This window comes from Acartia tonsa, chromosome 13, assembly GCF_053477335.1.
Source record: "Acartia tonsa isolate MP-2025a chromosome 13, ASM5347733v1, whole genome shotgun sequence".
NCBI classification, from domain to species: Eukaryota; Metazoa; Arthropoda; class Copepoda; order Calanoida; family Acartiidae; genus Acartia; species Acartia tonsa.
Window position 1 is genome coordinate 24,801,637 of NC_137272.1, and position 22,629 is coordinate 24,824,265.

At 31.4% G+C, this 22,629-nt stretch overlaps 1 protein-coding gene across 1 annotated transcript in view; it reads left to right on the forward strand.

The window, feature by feature from the left end:
• LOC145335217 (uncharacterized) overlaps positions 1 to 22,381 on the forward strand; it is a 52,454-nt gene extending 30,073 nt beyond the window's left edge. The window contains exons 6-25 of the mRNA XM_080180952.1: positions 832 to 925; positions 1,621 to 1,730; positions 1,903 to 2,400; positions 2,674 to 2,744; positions 3,093 to 3,151; positions 3,254 to 3,373; positions 3,697 to 3,772; positions 4,042 to 4,144; positions 4,684 to 4,804; positions 7,415 to 7,507; positions 7,869 to 7,981; positions 8,323 to 8,365; positions 11,655 to 11,723; positions 13,746 to 13,812; positions 17,650 to 17,727; positions 18,123 to 18,218; positions 19,533 to 19,661; positions 20,324 to 20,387; positions 20,847 to 20,924; positions 22,260 to 22,381. Of these exons, the coding sequence (XP_080037078.1) occupies positions 832 to 925; positions 1,621 to 1,730; positions 1,903 to 2,400; positions 2,674 to 2,744; positions 3,093 to 3,151; positions 3,254 to 3,373; positions 3,697 to 3,772; positions 4,042 to 4,144; positions 4,684 to 4,804; positions 7,415 to 7,507; positions 7,869 to 7,981; positions 8,323 to 8,365; positions 11,655 to 11,723; positions 13,746 to 13,812; positions 17,650 to 17,727; positions 18,123 to 18,218; positions 19,533 to 19,661; positions 20,324 to 20,387; positions 20,847 to 20,924; positions 22,260 to 22,381 (2,204 nt within the window). The remainder of the gene's footprint in view (positions 1 to 831; positions 926 to 1,620; positions 1,731 to 1,902; positions 2,401 to 2,673; positions 2,745 to 3,092; positions 3,152 to 3,253; positions 3,374 to 3,696; positions 3,773 to 4,041; positions 4,145 to 4,683; positions 4,805 to 7,414; positions 7,508 to 7,868; positions 7,982 to 8,322; positions 8,366 to 11,654; positions 11,724 to 13,745; positions 13,813 to 17,649; positions 17,728 to 18,122; positions 18,219 to 19,532; positions 19,662 to 20,323; positions 20,388 to 20,846; positions 20,925 to 22,259) is intronic.
• Positions 22,382 to 22,629: the final 248 nt, after the last annotated feature.

The following is a 22,629-nucleotide window of genomic DNA, read 5'->3' on the forward strand; positions in this document are numbered from 1 at the left end:
TTACTTTCTTCTGACAAAAAATGATAAAATGTAATACATATATAGTACTCCTATCTAACTCTTTTTAATCTACTATATGGATCTTCCTATTTAAACAGTTGATATACCTAACTATAAAGTAATACCACACTGAACTATACTAGTAGAATACAATCAAAGTTAAAACTAACTCAAGAATTATAGTATTTAAATATTTGATGATGTTCATTGCAAGGTAGTCGTTTATTTCGCACATGTAAAAATCATCAGAATTGTTTATTATTACAACTTGCTAACTAAACCTAAACTATACTTTATTCCATCTTTATTGACATTAGACAGGCTCTGTTTTTTTTATAGTGTTTTTTTGTGAAAATGAAACACGTCCCGGATGAGATATTAATATTATGCGGTAGAGAATGCACACTTTTGTGCAACAGTTGCAGTAAACAAACACACAACAACAAACTAATTTTTACAATTTTTACAAAGTCATTTTAAACCAATGATAGCGAAGCTTTTATTCAATGATTAATAAAAAAAGATTAGGTAGATTTTACCCCACATAGAGTTAAAAAATTTGGATCTAAAAAATAAAAGTTCCTTGTTAATATTTTATGATTTTTCTTTGTTGATAACAATTAAAAAAACAAAGCAAATAGAATCAGTTTTATTAGTGGCGTGCACAGGTGCTGCCAGTATAGGATGTATTTTTGAGGGTATGAAAAGAGTGACAAGAAGGGCTTGCCCAATGCCTATTTCAATTATAAGGGGGATGTTGAAACCCACCTACATCCATCTTACTAATCTACCCCTAAAACTATTTGTCTATTAATTTATTTTTCTTGCTAGGTTATGGAACCCCAGAAACCTTACGTTTGTCAGATGATGATTCTATAGAAGAAGCTGTCTCACCCGTTCCCAGACAGATAGAGAGAGTACACAGGTAGCATGACAGACAGGTAGTACAGACATACAGATAGAGAGAGTACACAGGTAACATGACAGACAGGTAGTACAGACATACAGATAGAGAGAGAACACGGGTAGCATGACAGACAGGTAGTACAGACATACAGATAGAGAGAGTAAACAGGTAACATGACAGACAGGTAGTACAGACATAGAGATAGAGAGAGAACACGGGTAGCATGACAGACAGGTAGTACAGACATACAGATAGAGAGAGTACACAGGTAACATGACAGACAGGTAGTACAGACATACAGATATAGAGAGTACACAGGTAGCATGACAGACAGGTAGTACAGACATACAGATAGAGAGAGTACACAGGTAACATGACAGACAGGTAGTACAGACATACAGATAGAGAAAGTAAACAGGTAACATGACAGACAGGTAGTATAGACATACAGATAGAGAGAGTACACAGGTTGCATGACAGACAGGTAGTACAGACATACAGATAGAGAGAGTACACAGGTAACATGAAACAGACATACATATAAAGAGACAGATACACTGGTAATGGGAAACTAGCCCACTTCTTACAGAAGACAGATAGACAGGAAGGTAGACAACTAGACAGATAGATAGAAGAAAAATTTCCAGGCAGACAGAAATACAGATAGATAGGTGAACTACTCTTATTGTGAATATAACTATCTATATATTAAGGTTGTCCTCTCCTAAGCTGGAGCGTAGTCGAACTGTGTGCCCCTCTTCCTGTGAAGATAACTGTGCTGCTCTATCTGCTAACAGCAGTGTCACTGTCACTCCAAGAAAAGGTAATAATACAAAACTATAAATTAAATAGTCAATGTGCTTACCACCCAACAGTCTGTCTATCTGGATGTCTGCAAAATAATACTTTTCGATACAATTATCAAAATGGTCAAAAACATATGGATGGTTTATTTCTAAACGGTGTAGCAACAAATCAAATTATTCTAATTTTAGGTGCATTACCTACAGATGCAATGTTTAAACGCAAAGCTGCCTTCCCCAGCCGGTCAACCCCTCCCTCACTGCCCAGCTGTTCACCCAAAAAGTTGTCTCCAAAACAGCTGGACTCTCCCCGGCTTGTTGCTCCCATATGTGATACCAGTGCAACGACGACATTGCGTGAGAGCGAAGATGCAGCACTCTCCTCACCACGTGAAATGTGTTTTACGCGCGTAGCGCCAGAAAGCAATCTGTTGTTAGATCTTGATGGCACAATAGACTCTGGCAATGGCAATCATGAGGCTGATAGTTCTGAAAATAATAATAATATTAGCAAAACTAGTAGAATTGATCAACAGCACAGATTTCAGTCAGTGCCGTCACCACGTGATGCATTGACAACCTCTCCGCGTGTAGGATCTGCTCCAAGTCCCAGCTTGGCTGAGAGACTGGTTGCTCAGCGTAGGATAATATCTGGTTCTCCAGTTATCACAACCTCTTCGCCCTCTCCAGGTAAAAAATGACATTACACTATTCATTTAGGGGTTCCTTAAACTTTTATAATTGTGTCTATAAAGTTCCTATAAAGATTAAATATATTTTGGTGTTTCTTGTACCTAATTATTTATATGGAATATATATCTTACATTTTGTACTCCCTGGTATATCTTGTGTACCCCAAAAACTATCTATATTTTAATTTCCATCTGGTGTACCTCATAATCAATCTATAATTTTAGTATTCCCTGGTGTCTTTTGTGTACCTCACTATCTATCTATATTTAGTATTCCCTGGTGTATCTTGTGTACCTGAATTGCCCCAAATCCCACCACACAATGGAATCCTCCAATCACAGGTGAGCATATTTTGTTGTGCCTTTACACTTACATATTTAGTATCATTTCATTAAAGTAATTTAATCACAAAATGACACAATAAGATGTAAACTTGAGAGTCATAAGAGAGAAATATGTAAATTTGAAGTTTGTGATATGGTAATGACTGGCAGATCTGATAATTTGATAATGTTATTGTAGAATAGCACACCCCGTTGTATTTGTGGTGTGTCATTACAGCAACTGTGAAAATCCAGCCTCTTTTTAAAAGATGGACAAACAGACAAGTGACAGACGGATAAATGGACAGACATTTCATATCAAAGAGTAGGCATTGTTGTTTATTAGAATCAAAATCTATATTCAAGTTGCACGTGGCTGATCTTGGTTCCAAAGAAGTTAGAACTTTTTCCTCTCCTGATATTAGGTAAGAAAATTTTAACTTTGCTGCTTGAATCGAAATCCTTAACTGTTATGAATTTTTTCTAAAGAAAATGAGTATCAAAACAAAGAACAAATTCTACTTCAGATCACAAGGACTATTTTCCACCAGTCCTGATTATTTTGAGCTGCGAGCTGGAGACAACTCTGGCGGTCAGACTGGAGCTACAGGTCTTCTTAAATCCTGTTCTGGCCCTGTTCATACAAGGTAGAAAAATAAATTGTAATTTTAAAATCATATTGAGTTTATCAATTGTATAGATTTATAAAGGGTTATGATTATAATTCTACTGGACCTAAATAGAATATACTTATTTATAGAGTATAGCTGCTTTACTAATAATTATTTTAATGCTCAGGAATACTAGTTTGTTTATGATTATTCTGTACATTAAGAAAAGCTATTAGCTGCTATACTAATAATAATTATTTATATACCCAGTGATACTATTATGTGTTATGATTTTGCTTGACCTAAATATAATGTAACTAGATATGGAGTATAGCTGCTTTACTAATAATTATTTATAGGCCCAGTGATACTAGTCTGTGTTATGATTTTGCTGGCCCTAAAGAAAAGCCCTGCCTACTTATGGACAGTCTACAGGTTATAATATTTCCCCTTTGTTAGCTTCCAAGTATCTCTATCAGTGTGTGTGCCCTCCAAGAATGACTAAAGAATTGTAAAAATATTCTTAAAGGGCGTGGAGGGTAATATAAATCCACTTGCAGACTAAAGTTTAAAACATAATTGAGTTATCAATTTTGAATTTATCAATTATTGCCAGCACAATCTTTTATTAAATCAACCTCCTTTGTATCTAAATACTACATATCTAGCTAACTACATATTTGTATTTTATTTATCTATTTTAGAATCCCATTCCCAGTCCTCTCTCTTCTTCTGCTGTTGATTATGGGGGATCATCTGTCATTTCCCACAAAAGCCAACTACTTGAAAGTCGAGTATCTGAATCAGGTCAATTTTATTTTTTTTTAAAGCTGGGAATTTCTACATTGTAGTTGTGTTCGTTCGTTTGTCCACATGACTGTAACGGAAAGATCTTATCATAAACATGTAAAAATCTTGTTCAAACTTTGCAGGAATTGAAAGCGTAGAAAATTTATAATGATTGCCAAAAAGTCTGTATGTCCATTTTAATTATGCTGACTGTAACGTTAGAATTGTTTTATGGACATGAGATAATTCCAAAAAGGATTAGGCATTCCTTTTGAGACGAAAGATATATATCTGAAAAATCTTGATGTGTTTGAATAAAAATGGTTTCAAAATTTGAAGAAAAAACTGTTGATAACAGTGCTGTGTATAAAAAAATCATTGCTTGAAAATTCAAATATTTTGAAGGAATTTCTGCAGCAAATTAATATTTCCACAAAATTTCAAACCTTTTCTAACATTATCTGCTTCCAATTCTTGATTGTAAAACATTTTTCCACATCATACATAATAAAAATATATTTATTTATGCATATATATGTATATATAATACATTGCAGGTAGCGGCAAACTAAACTTGGATCTTCAGATTGGATCTCCTGACACATCAATATTTCTGAATGTTGGCGGCAAAAGATTTGAGGTTCTTTGGTCAACTCTGGCGCAGTTTGGAAGTTCCAGGTAAAGACAACATGGAAAGAGGAAGATACACAATTTATTTCAGATAGATAAGATCAAATATTTATAAAGTTATGGGTTGATGGATAAAAAAAGAATGGATAATTTTGGAGTAAGTTAGAAGTTCTATAGAATAAGAAATGAGGTATTATCAATATATAAATATTCTTTTTGATTTATGAGAAATGTGATCATATTCTAGATTAATTTATTCTTCATTAAATCTAAACAAAAGTTTTATTGAATTATTAGTAAAATGGTAATAAACTTTAGTAAATAGACAGTGACACACTTATTTTGGATATGGGTATGTCATTAATTTTACATTTAAAGGCTTAAATCTTAAAATAAATGAAAATGAAAACAGAAAGAGATAAAATTTATTTTAAACATAAAGTATTTGAAGGACATGGTTTAGTAATTTATTTTTATTTTCCTTTGTATTTACTATTTCATCTAATTATAATTATTTGCTTAAAGGAATGTTACTACTTTATATTTTTGTAAATTTAATTCCAAAATTTAGTTAATAAAAATTTACATTTTTATAATTTTAAAAAGTTATAAAGTTGTATTGGAGGAAAAAAGAATTGCCTACAAATCTGAAATATGTAGGTTATTTTTCTTATGTTTGATTTAAATAGTTTACAATGAAAAATATTTCTGAGACAATCATATTAAAATTATCACTTAGTCTGGTTTTTTTCTTGAAATTTAATTTAAAACAACAAAAAATATGATCGGACACTCTATAAAACATACATTTTTAGCACATAATATTTCAATACTTTTTATACCTACTCTAACATTGCTAAATAGAAAGTTTACGTGACTAACTAGTGCACCAACACCCCTCACAACCAACCAACCACTCCCTCGCCCCCCAGATTTAATTATTTGATAAAATTCCACATGGTTGAAACCTGAAGGAAAAGTAGCATAATATATGTTTCTTATTTATAATGCCAAATTTTCAAACAGGAATAAATTGAAAAGTAAAAAAGCACAAACTTGAAATTATGTTATTTAATGTAAAATATCATCATAAAATAATTTCACAAAGAAAAAGCTAACACAATATTCTTAATAAACTTAGGTGAAATAAATGTAAGGGGTAACAGCTTTAGGCACTTTTATTGAATTTTCATAGGTTGGTTCATCAAGTTGTGTGTTCAAATGTTTCAACCCCTTATTGTAATTCTTATCTCTTTAGATCCCTAAATTTGAACAAAATTTTAACCTTTGCTAATATAACTATGCTTTCTTTTTCCATAAAAGTACGTGTGGCTTGTTAGTAACAACTTTTAAAACTTGCATACATGTTTATTAGCAACTTAGAAAATATTAAACTTTCAGCAACATGATTTTATATTCAAATATGTGCATCAGTCAAAAATAGAATTGGGCCAAGGGGGTATAAATTAGATAAAGTGTATTTTCAAAATTATTATGGTTTATTTAAAACTCAGCTTGGCAGCCGCACCCTTAATTTTGATTGTTCCCTAAAGAAAGTCATTTATCTGCTGCGGAAGAAGGAAGATTAGGTGGCGGTAGCAGAGGGCGGTATGAAGAAGCAGGTTTAGTCTTTCTAGCCAACTAAAATTTGCTGCGGCTGCGCGCCTTTTAAAACTTTTAGGCTGCTATAGCTTTACGATTATTTTTCACTGAATTTTAGAGACTTTATCCCAGCGTTGCGGAGCCGTTTAATTTTGGTGCAGCTCCGGCTCCGCGGAGCTGACTGTGATGATGGCGGCTCCGGCTTCGTCTCCAGCTCCGGCTCCGACCTAAAACCAAGAAAAAAACTCGACATATTTTTTCCCCACGTCTATTTTTGACTTTTGAAGGTTTTAAAAGTTTAATTTTTGATAAAAATGGCCTTGAAAAACTTAATAGGGACATTTGCACATGACAAAACAGAGTTACCAAATTAAAATTTATAAAAAATCTCGGATATACTGCAGTTCACGGTAAAATATTGCTGGTAAGATATATTTTCAAAAATCTATGAATTGTAAAGGCTGCTAGCTGCCAAACGACTGAACGTACAGATCATGCCTGCACACTGTTTAAGCGGCATAAGAAGGCCTAAAAATAATCTGGAATAGCCAAGATCCAATTATGCACAGGGAAAGCTTCAAAAATGCATAATTATCTCGCAGTGCAGAGAAATGCGCGAAAAAGACCTATTTTACGCGTTTTTTCTTCAGTGAATATTCTTCAGTGAAGCTTTCCCTGTGCATAATTGGATCTTGGCTATTCCAGATTATTTGTAGGCCTTCTTATGCCGCTTAAAATGGTGTGCGGGTATGATCTGTACGTTCAGCCGTTTGGCAGCTAGCAGCCTTTAAAATTCATAGATTTTTGGAAATATTGCTTACCAGCAATATTTTACCGTGAACTGCAGTAGATCCAAAATCTCTTTATTTATCTAGTCCTGAGCCGGAGCCGCTTTTTAACGAAAATTACGGCTCCGGCTCCGCAACAGTGCTTTATCCTATAACTGATGCAACAATGAAAATAAAAAGACACCAGTCAAATGCTTTTATAAAGTCAAAAGCATATCTGCTTAGTTATAAATCTGTTCTACAAGTAAGATGTGTTCCTACTGTTTAGGTTGGGCCGGCTCCACGACTGTTCTTCTCATACAGAGATGATGGAAATATGTGAAAGATATGTTCTACAAGATAAAGAATTCTTCTTTGACAGGCAAGCATGAGAATGAGTAAACCTTCTAATATGCCTACATAAAAAAAATAGAACATATACTAAAAAAGGATTTGATCATTTCCAATTTTTAAATGGACTGATTAAATGGTAAGGGAGAAGTAACATCACAAATGTAATATCGAAAGACAGATAAATAAGAGAAACTTAATATCCTTTTTAAATGAGGTAGGTTTTCTGAGCCGAAAGATCTCGAATACTATTGACCGTCGAAAGGGAAGTTACTTTGATACACATTTTTGATTAAGTTAAAATTAAGTTATATGTATGACTCCCTCTTAAGACACCGGTCAGGCCTCAAGAGCCGCAGACCCAAGTCTTTTATATTAATTATTTATTTTAGATCTCCGCGCCATTTTGAAAGCATCCTGAACCTGTACAGAACTGGACAGCTCCATCTGATGGAGGGTGTCTGCGTCCAGGCATTTGCTGAAGAATTAGCTTACTGGGGACTAGGTAAATATCAAACAATAAAATCTATAACATTGCTACTGAAAAATAAACCAATCAATATTTTGATACCGAATACGGTAATAATCCCCGTAAAAAAGTTTTAGAAATCTTTAAAAAATAGTCTTGTACAATTACATTCTGGGTTTTTAAATCCATTAAGCTATAATTAGTTTGAAATAAAAATAATCAAATGGATGGTTCGGAGTTGTATTAAAGTTTATTTTTATTATGCTTCTTGTTTACATATTAATAACATGACCAATGTCAACCTTATGTTATAGCCATAAAACAAATTTTTAAATGCATAACTTTTAATAAGTTTATAATACTAAATATATTTTTAGATGATTTACATTTGGAGCCATGTTGCCAGTATGCTTTCTACAGGTATGGTTACAGTTTTTTAGCATTGAGGCTACTCTTTAAGTTATGTCTGTCCATTCTGAAAATAATGCCCATTTAGACCAGCTTTTTCCGTGATCTTTAGAAACAAACAAAAATTACCTTACTACTTTGTATTACAGGATATAAACACCAACTAGGAATATCATGTTTATTTATTTCAAGCAAAACAGCCAAAAAAAATTGCTACTGTAGGACAAAATTAAATTGTCTTTGTTTGAGTGAAAACCCAGTTTTTTAGAATTTTCTCTGTTTCTTTTTATAACTTGAGGTTGACTATAATGAATAAATATACAGAAAAAATAAGGTGTTTTTTCAAAACCTTCGAAAATGCTACAATGCTTTTCATGAATACGCCTGTAAAATTACTTATAATTAGAGTTGATTGTAGTTAATAAATTTAAAGTTCTGGATTTGATAATTCCTTGTGAATCAATCAATCTGCCAATTAATGTTTTAATAATTTGGACAAATTTTTTTGTGTAAATGTTGAAACACCGAGAAGTAAAGTTTAAACGAATTGCAAGATTGCAAGTGCGAGGATTTAAAACATTATACCAGGGATATTTCACCAGGATAAAAATGTTTTTGCTTTCCCTACATTCATTAATTTGTCCTATTATTATAAGACAGAAATTCAGCAATTCAACAAAAATCTGGGTCAGATTGATCTATAATAAAAGCAAAAAAATCTTCAGCTCACATATCACTCATTTCTCTGATTAAACCAATTGGGATTTTTTATTGCAATTTGAAAGTAGTGGATAATTTATACTTAACCATTATAGAAACACTTTTAACTTTTTTCAATTTAGTTTTTATTAAAAAATCTTCTTTCAAAGTAAATAGGTTGGTCCTCCTATCGGTATCGCTCCTTTCTAATCGGTTCCCTCTCCAATGGAAAAATGTACTCTTTTCTCTTATTATTATTCAAATTAAGTATTTGAGCTACTCTATAAGTATAAGCTATTCTCTCTTTTTGTCCTTATTTTGCTATCTCATTTTTGCTTCTCATTCACCCCTTTTTTAGTAGCGAAGCTACTCTATAATTCACTTTGTCCGTCCGTCAGTCAGTCCGTCCGTCCGTCAGTCAGTCCGTCCGTCCGTAACGCTATGGGGGAAATGGGATTTACTCAGCTCCTATAAAAGATAGAATGCTGAAATTTTTTGACAACATTCCCATCATTAAGGAGCACAATTGACTATAAAACATCATTGGCGTTCGGACCGATTTTTAGCAGGTTTTAGGCTATTTTTATATTTTTCACATTTTTCTCCATATCTTCAGTGTTTATGGTCCGATTTTCAAAATTTTTTCAGTTATATATATCAAAATTAAATTTCCCGTCGTTTGAAGGAACAACCATGAAGGCCAGACTGCCTTTTCAGCAGGTTTTAGGCTATTTTTATATTTTTCACATGTTTCTCCATATCTTCAGTGTTTATGGTCCGATTTTCAAAATTTTTTCAGTTATAGATATCAAAATTAAATTTCCCGTCTTTTAAAGAAAACAACCATGACGGCCAGACTGCCTTTTTAGCAGGTTTTAGGCTGTTTTTTTATATATTTAACATTTTTCTCCATATCTTCAGTGTTTACAGTCCGATTTTCAAAATTTTTCCGTTATAGATATCAAAATTAAATTTCCCGTCTTTTAAACAAAATAACCATGACGGCCAGACTGCCTTTTTAGCAGGTTTTAGGCTATTTTTATATATTTAACACTTTTTTTCCATATCTTCAGTGTATATGGTCCGATTTTCCAAATTTTTTAGGTTAAGGATTTAAAAATTAAATTTTTAGTCGTTTTAATAAAACAACCATGACGGCCAGACTGCCTTTTATCAGGTTTTTGGCTATTTTTATATGTTTTACATATTTCCCCATATCTTTGTTTATTTTGATGCATTTTCAAACTTTTATGGGATATCTGTATCAAAATAATTTTTCCCATTGTTATGAGCATCTTTAATATAATTTACTTTGACCATCGTCATCATGCAAAATAAAACAAGGTTTCATGTTTATTTTATCCAATAAATCTATTCTTGATTTTAGTAAAAAACCTTTTAAATCTACCTGTACGTATTCCCAACGACGATTTTTTGTGCTTCGCTACTTATGGATGTTGTCATCCTTGTTTTAACAGTATACAATCTCTATTTCTCTCACTCGCTTTCCTTTCTCTCATACACTCTCTCTTTCTCCCCCTAATTTTTTTCCAGTATTAATAGATTATCTTAGAGAGGTCATATCTGATAGGTGTGTATTAAAAGTACATTAATGAAGGACAGACTAACACGTGCAACGTGTATAATAACCTTGATGGTTTTTTTTACATGTTTGTCCATAAAAAATCTTCCAAACTAATTTTCCAACCCAAAAATATCTTCTTTTTGTCCAATGTGCTGCAAGCAGGGGTGGAAATTTGTATCATGCAATAAAATGCATCCTTTTAAAATGATTCTCTCATGAAAATAAAACTTTGGCACTATCCTCACAAGCGCTGTTGTGAATCACCCAAAAAAATTACAACCCCAATAAGTTGGTCTATAAAACTAACATATTGTTAAGCCATTTTTAGGTTATATCTGGTTAAGTTTTTGTCTTGTGCCACGCAAGTTAAAGTTAAAGTCCTTTAGGCTACCAAAAAGTAATGGGGGGGGGGGGGGGAGTCATTAGTACACATAGTTTTCATAGATTTTATCCTTATTTCAAATAAAACTTACCCAAGTTGTAGCATTATTGGCAAAAAAGCTTAGAAACATAAAATCAGGTGTCGACTACCGCGAAAAAATCTCAATTTAAACTTTAAAAAATCTATTTTATGAAATCATTTTAAACCCCTCTTATCCTATTCAGTATCTTTCCTAGCGCTGTTTTTTTTATAAGAAAAGTGCAACTTTTTTAAAGGCTACTCGGCGACCCTTTTTCCTGGCAAAAAATAACTGATGAAATATTTTACTTTGAAATAGCGTTTGAAATTCTATTTTTAGAATTTGAAATGTTTATATTTGTTGTCTATGAGATTGCTGATTTTTTATTTTTACATTATTTAAAACATAAATTAACAATAACAACTATGTTCAAATCTAATAGATATTTTATGAATATTTTTATTACTATTAATTCGTAGATTTTCCGTAGATAGAACAAACAAACAAAATTTATAAACATAAAATCAAACAGACATAAACTAAAAAATTAGACAAATCTGGAAAAATCTATTGAATTAAAGACCAAATAAAGGAACTTAAATTTTGTTTTGTTCAGAATGAAACAATTTCTGCCAGGTGTGAAGGAGGAAGAAAAAGAGGAGGTGGATGAATTTGGGCCCAGCAGGTAACACAATTCAACACTGACAGACGGACAAAAATTAGATGTAGAGTAGCTTCGATACTGACATTTTTAAAAATTATGTAGGGCATTAATATGAATTAGATCATTAGAAATTCAAATTTTTTCATGTGATATTTGCAAAATTATTTTCATCAAAAAGTTAATTTGACAAAACACATGATAAGTAAAGTTTGATTAAGATGGAAAGATTATTGATTATATACAATCAATGTACGCAATATGCGATAAGCGGTCATTACATATTTTAATCATCTAATTTTAAAGAAAAAGCAAATCACATGATAAGTAAAGTTTGATTAAAATTCAAAGATTATTGATTTTATACAATCAATGTACGCATTATGTGATAAGCGGTCATTACATATTTTAATCATCTAATTTTAAAGAAAAAGCAAATCACATGATAAGTAAAGTTTGATTAAAATGCAAAGATTATTGATTTTATACAATCAATGTACGCATTATGTGATAAGCATTCATTACATATTTCAATCATCTAATTTTAAAGAAAAAGCAAATTACTACATCAAGTGTAATTTCTGAATCTAAAATTTTCGTACATTTAATTACAAAAAAACTTGCGACAAACAATCATTAATTGTTCATCAAATAATAAATTATTAATGCTAATATAAACCCAAATATGATAGAAATGTCTTGGAAATTTGATTAATTGTTTTTAGTGTTTTTGTGTACGTGTTATTTGTTTCAATGTAATGGAAAATCAATGTTTGATGTTCATATTTATGTTTTTAAGGCTTTTTTGCAGGGATCAACAAATTAACATATTACTCCTTAAGGCTTCCAGGGGTGGGGGTGTGGGTATATTTTTCAGAGGCGATTTCTCTTAGAAAGGCAGAGATACCCTCCCCCAAAATCGTACCTTCTCTAGTCCTCAAAGACGCTTTACTGCAAAGGCAGGTGGTTAGTGAGATCTTAAGCTACAGACAAACAGCCAGCCATTCTGTTTCTTTTACATAAGGATGTAATTATGGAAATAGCGTTGCTAAATTGATTAAAAAGACAATTTTTAATAAATTATTTTTTTTTTGAAAGATAATTTTAAAATAATCCTAATGTTTTTCTTTTAAATTGACCTTTTTGGCATGTATTCTGGTTTCTTTTTTCATAAAAACCCTTTATATAAAAATACAAAGCATTTAAGAAAACAATCTAAATTAGTAATTTTAATTTTTAGATTTATACTATGATATTATTTAAAAACTTATTCTCTTCCTTAATTTATTCTTTTAATCTATTAATAGTAGTTGGAATAAAGATTCATAGATATACTTATACTCATATGGATAGCATATAGGTTTACCTAACTTTTTCTGTGATTCTACCTATTGTATTCGTCCCTTTATTACAACCTACCAGTACCTAGACTAAACCCTTTTGACTTACAATATTTAGTATTAGATTAACATTTTCAAGAAAAGAATGTACAATTAATTTCTCTCGAGAATGTTAAAATATTTTTTTAATGTTTTATGTAATCTACCCCTTTGTCTTAAATATCTGTACCTAATTAATAAAAAAAAGGTGGTTCTTGAAATCTTTGGTATAAACAGTCAGTTTTACAACTACCAATAACTTTATCGCCTATGACAAAAATACATCCAATAATGTCAAATATGTCACTGTTTGAAAAAAGCCATGTACAGAATAAGTTTCATTTCTTTCTTTGCAGAATTTCGCAAGTTTTGAGAATTGATAGATTTGTCTTCTATTGTCCAATCCCTTTAAAGATGCATTTTGTTACAATTTTATGATTAAATTCGCTAGTGATATTACAATGGACAAGAAATTAATCTTTCACTCAAATCCTATACATCAAGTATGCCTTTCATAGCCTTCAAAACTGTCCTCTCCCTCTTAATCTTAAGGGAAACTTGTTATAGCATCCAAATTTAACAGAAAGTGAAAAAGATGACATTTTTACAAAATTTTCAAGAACCATTTTTCTTTTTGTTTCAATGTGTTGATCTCTCTGCCTGTTAGGTACAATCGTACGAGAAAATGGGTATGGGAGCTCTTTGAGGAGCCTAACAAAACAAAATTGGGCAAGGTTTGGGAACAACAACAATATAAATATTTCTTAGAAGCTTCACTAGTTGAAAAAGAATGGATATAGAATACGTAGATATCGTGACAAGGGAATTTTTCAGGTTGCTAATATGGTTGCTTCAAGGTGAGGGGAAGGGATGGGTAAATTCATTTTGGGGTGGGGGGTGGAATATTTAAATTAGCCGGCTGAAGAAAAACCCAATAATGTGAGGATATCTCTTTATATCCATGAATTCTATATCCATTTTCACTACACCTTCGTTTTTACATTATTGATATAAATGGATTTTTAAGTCATCAATAAAATTCTCATTTTAAAAAAAGGATAGTAATATTCGTAAGAAGAGAAGCAAAAAAACAACAACAGAGAAATGGGACCTGGGTAACCCAAGAGGGTTAGGGCATCTCTAAAGATAGGGAGATGGGATCAGTGCTCGATTTGAGAAAAAAGGCACCTGTTAATCTTGTAGAGTAGCTTCACAACTAAAAATGTAAAGATTACCTACATAAAAGAAAGCCATATTAAATCAATAATGTTAAAACAAAATTGCATGTGCATTATTTCTGCATGTATTCACCCTAAAACACCTGCTTGCCAGAAAAAAAATACACTGTAAAAGATAATCATTATTATATTGTGTATTTCAGATTGAGTTTTAAGCATTTACTTTTACTTTGATAAATGATTTTTTTTTCTCTTTATTGACAGGCACCCAATTTATATTTTAAGACAACCTACATACTGCTTTGCAATAATGTGCAGAAAAACGGCTGCAGCGTTTAACTGCAATAGAGGATAAATTATTATCTATATTAAAAAAGTAAAAGGTTACCTTTTGATTTTGAATGGTAACGGACTGAATAGGTAGCTAATTAGCAGATGGCGGAGGATTATTTATGCATTCTGGGCTGATAATATATAAATAATCCCATGAACTATTTCTAATTAGTCAATTATTTTTAGCTAATTTAAAACTGCACTAATTAGTAATTAAGATAATTAAATTTTGATTTATTTTGATTGACATTTTTTATTTTGAATTATTTATTTGTATACTAAAATGTACACAACGGAATTTAGTGTTCAATATTGCCTAAACTTTGGGTTTTTACACAAAGCATCTTACAAGAGAGACATTAAGAATAATTAAGGAATACAGAGATAGGAAAATAATAGGTTTTTCATTTCATTCAATTCTTAGGTAAAGCATACTTAGCTAACTCTTGTAGCTTAAAGGTTTTAAAATATTGTTCCTCCCTCTAGGTATCTGGAGCTTCAATGCTAGGCTTATAACATTCGGGAAGGGAAAGGACAATGGATTATAAATTATATCAGTGTTCAAAGTTTTATAAACATCAATTTGTTCATTAATTTATTGTCCATTCTCTAGCCCCTTCAAAACCCGTTGAAAACCCACAGTTAGGACATACAGACAATAATTGTTCACTCGAAAGTTAAAAACTCTAATAATTATCTAAAAATGGATCATTTGCTGGTAAAATTAGGTAATTAGGGGGTATTCTATATTCGACCCTTCATCTCCCCCCCCCCTGAATTTTTATCTTTATTTTAAAAAATAATAATAATTTGTTTGGAAGAGGATGGTATTTTTTTCTAGGTACGATTTCTCTTGGGAAGGTGTTGGTTCCTCACCCCAAAATATACCTTTCCAGGACCTATGAGAAGCTACCCTAAAAAAGAGAACCCGATGGGTTCTGCGGTTAGCGAGATCCATCGATACAAACAAAAAGACAAATAGACATACAAACATCCTGTTACTTTATTGTAAGGACTAGCAGCTAGAGGCCACACAGGGCCCTTGAGAAATGGGGTGTGGGGGTTGACCTCATTTTCAATTGTATTTTTTTAAGTATTATTTGGGGGGGGGGGCATTTTCTTTCTAGGGGCGATTTCTCTTGGGAGGTTAGTGATACCTTCCCCCCAAAAAATAGTTATGAAGCTACCCAGGACCTATGAGAAGCTAAGCTGTAAAGGATAACCACATCGGTTCAGCGGTTAGTGAGATCCTTTACGAACATCCTGTTTCTTTATCATAAGGATGATATTTAGTATGTTTTTCCAATAATTAAAATGAAATTTCGTATAACTCAATATTAAATATTTAGTCAATCTAGCAAATAACTTAAATGTAATGTTTATATGTGAAATTATATTGTATTATTCTATTCAAATAATCAAAAGTATAAATAATAAAGTAAATAATTTATTTTTAAATTCAACTAAACTTGCAAATATTATTAGTTAATAATAAATCACGCAAATGAATTTTATTGAAATGAAATGCAAGATTTGTAATTTTAGTACACCATTCAGAAATTAACAAGAAAATATCAAAATTATAAATCCTAGGCTTTGAACTACATAACCTTTATAGGTTAGTTACGACTAACATGTTTTTGCAGTGCATATTTATGTTGCAAAACGTTCTTAAGATAATCATTTCCTTTTATGTCCTTTATTTGCGTAAAAGAGGGTTGCGCCTGTCTATGGTTCAAGGAATTCTGCTTACTTTTTGCAGGTGTAATAACATAGCTATATTGATTGAAGAACAGTATTATTATGGGATTTCATTAATTATGAACAAACATGAATAACTTATGAAACAAATTAATAATTCAAAACAAATACATAAATATATAAAGTTTTAATTATAAATGAATATGATTATAAGGATATTCTAAAAAATTTGGTTACTATTATATCAATAAAAATATTTTTTTTTCGGTTAACTTGATAAAATTTTATTATCTAAAGAGATATATCATGATGTATTTTGGGGATCTATGTATAGTATTATTATATGATCTAGGCAAAACTGTATTTGATAAAGACGAACCAATTATCAGGTTCTAAGCTATTGGCCAGCGTGGCTTAGTCATGATATCGTTTTACCAACAACAATACTAAAACATTGACTTATAGAGAATCTCCGTCACAAAATTATATGTTTACTTTATGCAAAGTAAAGCCTAACAAAAATATGAAGCTTAGAACCTTCTTATTATATGCATGAATTGAATAGCCTAGGATTGTTATTTTATTAAGATCTAAATTGCCTAAAGTTTTAAAATGCACTTAATCAATTACATTTTCACAAATAATTCTTGCAGCATTGCTTTAAATGATACTTCCAAAGTAAATTCATGAAAGTTTTGCTTTATTTTGAAACGCACATATAATGCAAGTAAAGGCTTCTTTTATTTTACTAGATTTACATAAATTTGCCTGTCATTGGCATACAGTGCTTAATATTTTCTTAATGCTATCAACTTAATGGGGTAACACTAAATTCTGTTAAAGCAGCAAAATCACAATAAATTAATTTGATAAGTAACTTTAAAAAACAAGTTGGAATAACTTAATTTAAGCTACATTTGAGAATTAATACAACTGAGTCAACCCAAAAATTAGTTGTCGACAATTTGACTTTTGTATAGCTTTTGAATTAGTGTACATTAATTGCTTTGTTTCAATTGGCCAAAAAAGTATTATAAGATCAATTCTATCATACAGATAAAAATACATGTATCAAAGCAAGGCTAAAAAAGTATGTATTATTTTTCTTCAAATTAATGCACCATAAAAAAGCACTACAGCATGTGCAATTGTTTATGACTAATTTTTGCCAATTGAATTGCTGCAATCAGTGTAATGAGTATTTATATAATAACTTCTTGGTATTTTCCTTCTTTTGTACCAGTACAGATTGGGCGTTCCTTCACTTTATTTGAAGATACATCTTTTGGTTGCTAATACATAACAATTTTTAAAATCACTATACTCTTGAAAACGGATGAAAATTTGACATGTGTTTAGGTCATTGCTGTGATATCAATTGGGTTTGTGATAGTTTCCACCTTAGCCCTCATTCTTAGTACTATTCCGGCTTTCCAGGTAAGATTTTCAATAGTCAATCAATTATGTGCCTAAAACATACTTAGTATGAGTCTGTCTTAATAGAAAATCTACAATTTTAACAGATACATCCAACTTCTTTTCGACTCAAAATTTATATAAGATCATAACTAAATGTCCAGCCATATTAATGGATAAAAATGATATACTTATACTTTATACTTTTAATAACTTCTTTAATCGATACACTAATTATCACAATAGTTTTAAATGATGCAGATAGCAGGGGTAAAAGGCAAAAAGATTGTACATTTTTATTTTCGTGGAAAGCTGGATATAATACGATGTTAGACACAGTTTTTTTCGTATGGATGAGAACCGGGTCCTATCCACCGGATTCGAATGAATACGAGAAAATATTTTTTCTGTTTTAGGTTACAGATCCTGATACGAATGAGACCAATGAACATCCAGACTTTGCTGTTGCTGAAGCTATTTTCATTACTTGGTTCTCTATAGAATATGTACTCAGGAACATATATTAATTTAACACATTTTTTTATTGAAAAATATTTTTTTAAATTGAAAATAGAAAAGTCTTAAATACTTAGTTCTTAGAATATAGAATACTAGCGGCTACTTCCCTAGAAGCCTCTAGGAGCACTTAAGGTAGGAGGGGGAAAAGTCGACCTCATCCCATTTTAAATTTGAGTTTCAAAAGAGTAAAAAAAAATTTTTTTAGGGGGAGGGAGGTAAATACACCCTCCCCAAAAATAGTTTAAAACCTTCCAAGGACCTATAAGAAGCTTCACAGTAAAGGAGAACAATATCGGTTCAGCGGTTAGCGAGATCCTTCGGGACAGACAAAAACGCTCACTACTTTATATAATAGGATAGAGGAAGTGACCTAGGTGCATATTTGAAAAGATATATTTTTTATATTTCATACATCTAAGATAATTAGGCAATCTATCAAAACTTATTTATCAGGATCCATGATTATTTGGATACATGATTATTTGAGCATTTGAAAAGGACAACTGGACAATAATCAGGCAAGGTTAAGGAGCATCCAAAAATTTTCATTATTTCTTATGTTGTGTATTAGGGCGGGTTCATATCGGAATCAGACAAAGAGGGGATATGCAACAGATAAAATTAACCTTTAAAACATTTCTGACCGAAAAAGAATTTTAAAAAATTGAGTTTTAGAACGCGACCACTAAAAAATATATTTCATTACTTATTAATATGCAAAGACGACATTCAAATTTTTTTTTGAATCAGAACTAAGGCTTCATGGTGCTCCCTGGACAGGCCTTAAGGAGCTGAATCAGGAACTTTTGTCCGTTTCAAAATATTTCGTTCCTAGCCTTAGAAATCACTAAAAACCACATCTTTTAAAGGTTTAATGAGAATTGTCCAATTTGTAGAGGTTTTTTAGATTTTCTCAGGCTAGGAACGAGATTTTTTTTGAAAAAGTCAAAAGTTCCTGATTCTACTCCTCAATGCCTTTCCTGGGAGCACCATGAAGCCATAGTTCTGATTTAATAAATTTTTGACTCCCATTTACAAATAGCTATACAATTGAATGTCTGGTCGTCAGTGGTTTTAAGACTTAGGATAAATTTTAAATCATCCAGAGGTGTAATATACTCATACAAATCATTTGCAGATCCCCGCTTTGGCCTCAGAAAAAAAATGTCCAAAATCGACCCACCCTATTGTGTATATCATTCCCATGCATAAAATATGCAAAGTCAACATATCTAGCAATATATATATATTTATATATGTAAATCTAAAACATAGGAATAATTATCTAAATATATGTATCAACTTGTAGATATTGGGCCTCGCCAAGCAAATGTGATTTCTTGAAGGGCGGTATGAACATAATAGATTTGTTGGGTATAGTTCCATATTTTGTTTCTCTCAGCTTATCAAATATGAAGAGTTCGGGAGAATATCAGGTATTTCTTCTTTTTCTTAAATTTTTTTTTTTACATTTTTTAACAAAAAAATAGTAGATGAGGATATAATTCTTTTTGGATTAAAGACCTCCTAAAAACAAGTCCTCAAAAAGTTTTACTTGATGTATATGAGTCATATTCTGAGCTATTTTTCATTATGAAAAATACAAACAACTAACCCTTTTATTGCACGACCTTTACTGTAAGTCCTAACTGATGTACATGTTAATAAGTTTCACTTTATTGAAATCCAAAGTGTACTAAAACTCTAGTCATATTCAACCTTTTTGCTGCTCTTTCACCAACATAATTTATTCTTTTTTTTATGATTTCATATTTTTCACAAAAATAATTTCGCCTCACCAGCGAGTAGCCAGCCTAACTTTTTTTTTAAGAATCCACCTCGTTACTAAGCTTTCAAATTTAAACGAAATTTTTGGGCAATTAATTCTGATTCCGCAAAGCTTTCTACTAAGAAAATATACTGTTTACAGCTGACTTTTATCTATGTATGAAATGATTAAAAAACATGCATTCGTAACAAGATGTGTACAAAATTTCAACCAATGAAATTAAATGTATGTACCGATGCGATTCTCCTATTGGCTCAATCAGACATTCCCTCTCTTTCTTAGTCCCTTTATTGATTTCATAATATTCAGGATGAGATGCGAAGAATTGCTCAAGTTTTCAGAATTATGAGAATACTTAGGATTTTTAGATTAGGTAACATCTTCATATTTATATCTGCGCTACTAATTCTTTCAACTATTTATAGTTGCTGAAATATTCTTCAAGTGTTCTTGTTCGTCTGTATGTAATACTACCTTTTAATCTGTTGTTCATGGGTGGTATTGTGATTTTCTTGAGGTTAAAGGTTTAAAATATTGCTATGTTAGAAAAGCGTTTATACCATTTTTCTTGAGCAAAACGAGGATAACAATATCCATAAAATCAGATGGTAGGATAAACTACCATCACCATCTGTAAAGTATATCAGTAAAGTATAAGCAGAATATCAATTTTTAATTTAAGACAAAATTGTACCTAAGTTAGGACCTAAAACGCCTAACTTAACGATAAGAGCTATTGGTTATGGACGAACAGATTATAGAAAAGCTTAAATTATTCTTTTATGTAGAAAGGTTTGCTGATTTTGTATTTTTTACCTCTTTTTATTTTTAGGAAGACACATTACTGGACTTCAGACCTTGGGGGCAACTCTGAAGGCTTCTTATAAAGAGCTGGGTCTCTTAGCTTTAGGTAGGATATTTTATGTTAGTAGCGATACTACTATATAATTCAACATCTATTCGTTAATATCATTACCCCTTATGTAGATTAAAATCATAGGTGGACTACTACTTCTTTGTTCTACCCAATCAAGATTTTATAAAAGTTCCCAAATTTTATGAACCAACAAATGAGAGAACGTCTTTTAAGGGACCATTTTCATTTACAGTCCAAAGTCCCTTGCTTCCCTGGATATTAATTACCCATGAGAACCAGCATTATCAACTGATTGACCAACCAACTCGTATAATTTATATGGACTAGAGTAGCTGTGCAACTAAAAAAAGGCATTGAAAAATGGTGGTGATGGGGGGAAGGGGAAAGAACTTTCTAATCAATAATTCTGGGAAATGAACCAAAATGCATTTGCTGAAACAAAGTTCATGCATGGTAGCAAATTTATGTAATTAATTCATTTTCCCCATCACGTTTGGCTTTAGTTCTATAAAAGGTTGGATTTTTTGCGGGTGGACAGGGGGTTATTTTAGGAGCATTTTCGTGAGAGGGGGGATTGTTTATGAAATAAGTAAACTAATATTTCAATGGCTATTATTTTTAACATAATTGTATTCACACTTTTATTGAGGAATAGCTTTCCTACGCTAATATCAAAAATTGAAATCTTCCTACAAAATTTTGTTCTGCACCTACTACAACTACAAACTTAAACTTTAGTTTTTATTAAGATTCTATAATTCGGTTATAGACATTCTTTACTGTTTTTATAAACAGAGGTCTTTGAAATGGTACACTGGATGCAAATTAATGTATATCCCAATTTTTTTGAAACAAAAATACCAATAAAAGTTCAATTATCAATGAAATAAACAACTGTTTAATAGACTGTAGCCAACAAATGGCAGCACGTATCATAAACTTTTGGGGCAAGTAAAACCTGCAGTCAAATGTCGCCTCCTTCCCCCTCATCTTTCAAATCAATAGATTTCTGTAAAATATCATATATTTCTCACATTACTGACGGACCAACAAATAAAAATATGTTTTGTAGAATATATAAATGCTCATTGGTCAAGGCAATTTTCACACACAAAAATTAAACATCTATGTATCTCTAATGACAGCCGAATAAATTAAAGTTTACTTAGGAGGGGGATGTACAGACGGATAAAGTGAGTTTTAGAGTGGCTGCCACAAACAAATATTCTCATCGAGTGAAATTTTACAAATAATTAAATGCTTAAGCTAAAAAAGCAAAAGAAATATTATTACAAAAATTTAGGTATAAAAACAGTATAATCTATATTCTGTCAATTATACGATTTTCAACAGAATTTCTTATTTTAGTTGTGATAATGGGAATGTTGATTTTCTCTGGTCTCACATTTGTGGTTGAAAAAGATGCTAATCCAGGAACATTTAATATCTCAAAAAACTACATGAAAAATTGTTTGTTGTTTGAATTTTAGCACTAGTGGCTTCGCCCGGAGGGCTGTAAGGAGGGATGGATACTCCCTTAAACAAATCATGTACTTTTAAAAACCCTGCATAGTTGATAGTTTTGAAAATCTGATTACGTGCTTGTTAATTATCAGAGTTTAAAGATTCACACAAAAAATCAAGATAAAAAGTGTTATAAATTTTTTCTTCATTTTTGAGGGGGGAGATTAGGATATACCAACCAATCAAAAAACCATAATCCTAATATAGACCAATG